The 611-nt window shown below is 51.1% G+C and overlaps 1 protein-coding gene across 1 annotated transcript in view; it reads left to right on the top strand.

The window, feature by feature from the left end:
• The first annotated feature begins 45 nt into the window (after nucleotides 1-45).
• EIF3D (eukaryotic translation initiation factor 3, subunit D) overlaps nucleotides 46-611 on the top strand; it is a 6,665-nt gene continuing 6,099 nt past the window's right edge. The window contains exons 1-2 of the mRNA XM_010011395.1: nucleotides 46-168; nucleotides 503-548. Coding sequence (XP_010009697.1) covers nucleotides 46-168; nucleotides 503-548 — 169 coding nt within the window. The remainder of the gene's footprint in view (nucleotides 169-502; nucleotides 549-611) is intronic.

Below are 611 nucleotides of genomic sequence, written 5' to 3' on the forward strand. Positions count from 1 at the left end.
AGGTTGGGGGGGTTTTGCGTTTTCTTCCCTTTAGAAGTTTAAAACATGGCGAAGTTCGTGACACCCGTGATCCAGGACAACCCCTCGGGCTGGGGCCCCTGCGCCGTGCCCGAGCAGTTCCGGGACATGCCCTACCAGCCCTTCAGTAAAGGAGACCGCTTGGGAAAGGTACCTCCGGCATGCACAGCACCTTGGGCTGTAGAGCGAGCCCTGTGCGCCTCCTGCCCTCCCACCTCCGCATGCTGCCACCGCCTTTTGCTTTCTTACTACCATGGCTGCTCTTCTGACACCTTTTGCAGCACATGCTAACATGTAGCATAGTTGTGGCTGATTAGCAGGGCTGGCAAGGGGAGGGGGGAGTTGAAAGGCTTAGTTCTGGAACATACAGAAGTGTTTGCTTCTGCTGCTTGAAGTCCTGCATATATAAAGTCAGAGGTGGGGAAAATGGTCATGCTTACTTTGAAAAGTAATACTTATTTTGACTGTTTATGCTTGTTCTTAGGTGGCTGATTGGACAGGAGCTACGTATCAGGATAAAAGATACACAAGTACGTGTTGTCTGGGGACTGCTCCTCATGACTTATTTCCTACCAAGTTTTCTTCAAGCGTCA

The sequence above is a fragment of the Nestor notabilis genome, unplaced genomic scaffold (assembly GCF_000696875.1).
Source record: "Nestor notabilis isolate BGI_N333 unplaced genomic scaffold, ASM69687v1 scaffold31193, whole genome shotgun sequence".
Lineage (NCBI taxonomy): Eukaryota > Metazoa > Chordata > Aves > Psittaciformes > Psittacidae > Nestor > Nestor notabilis.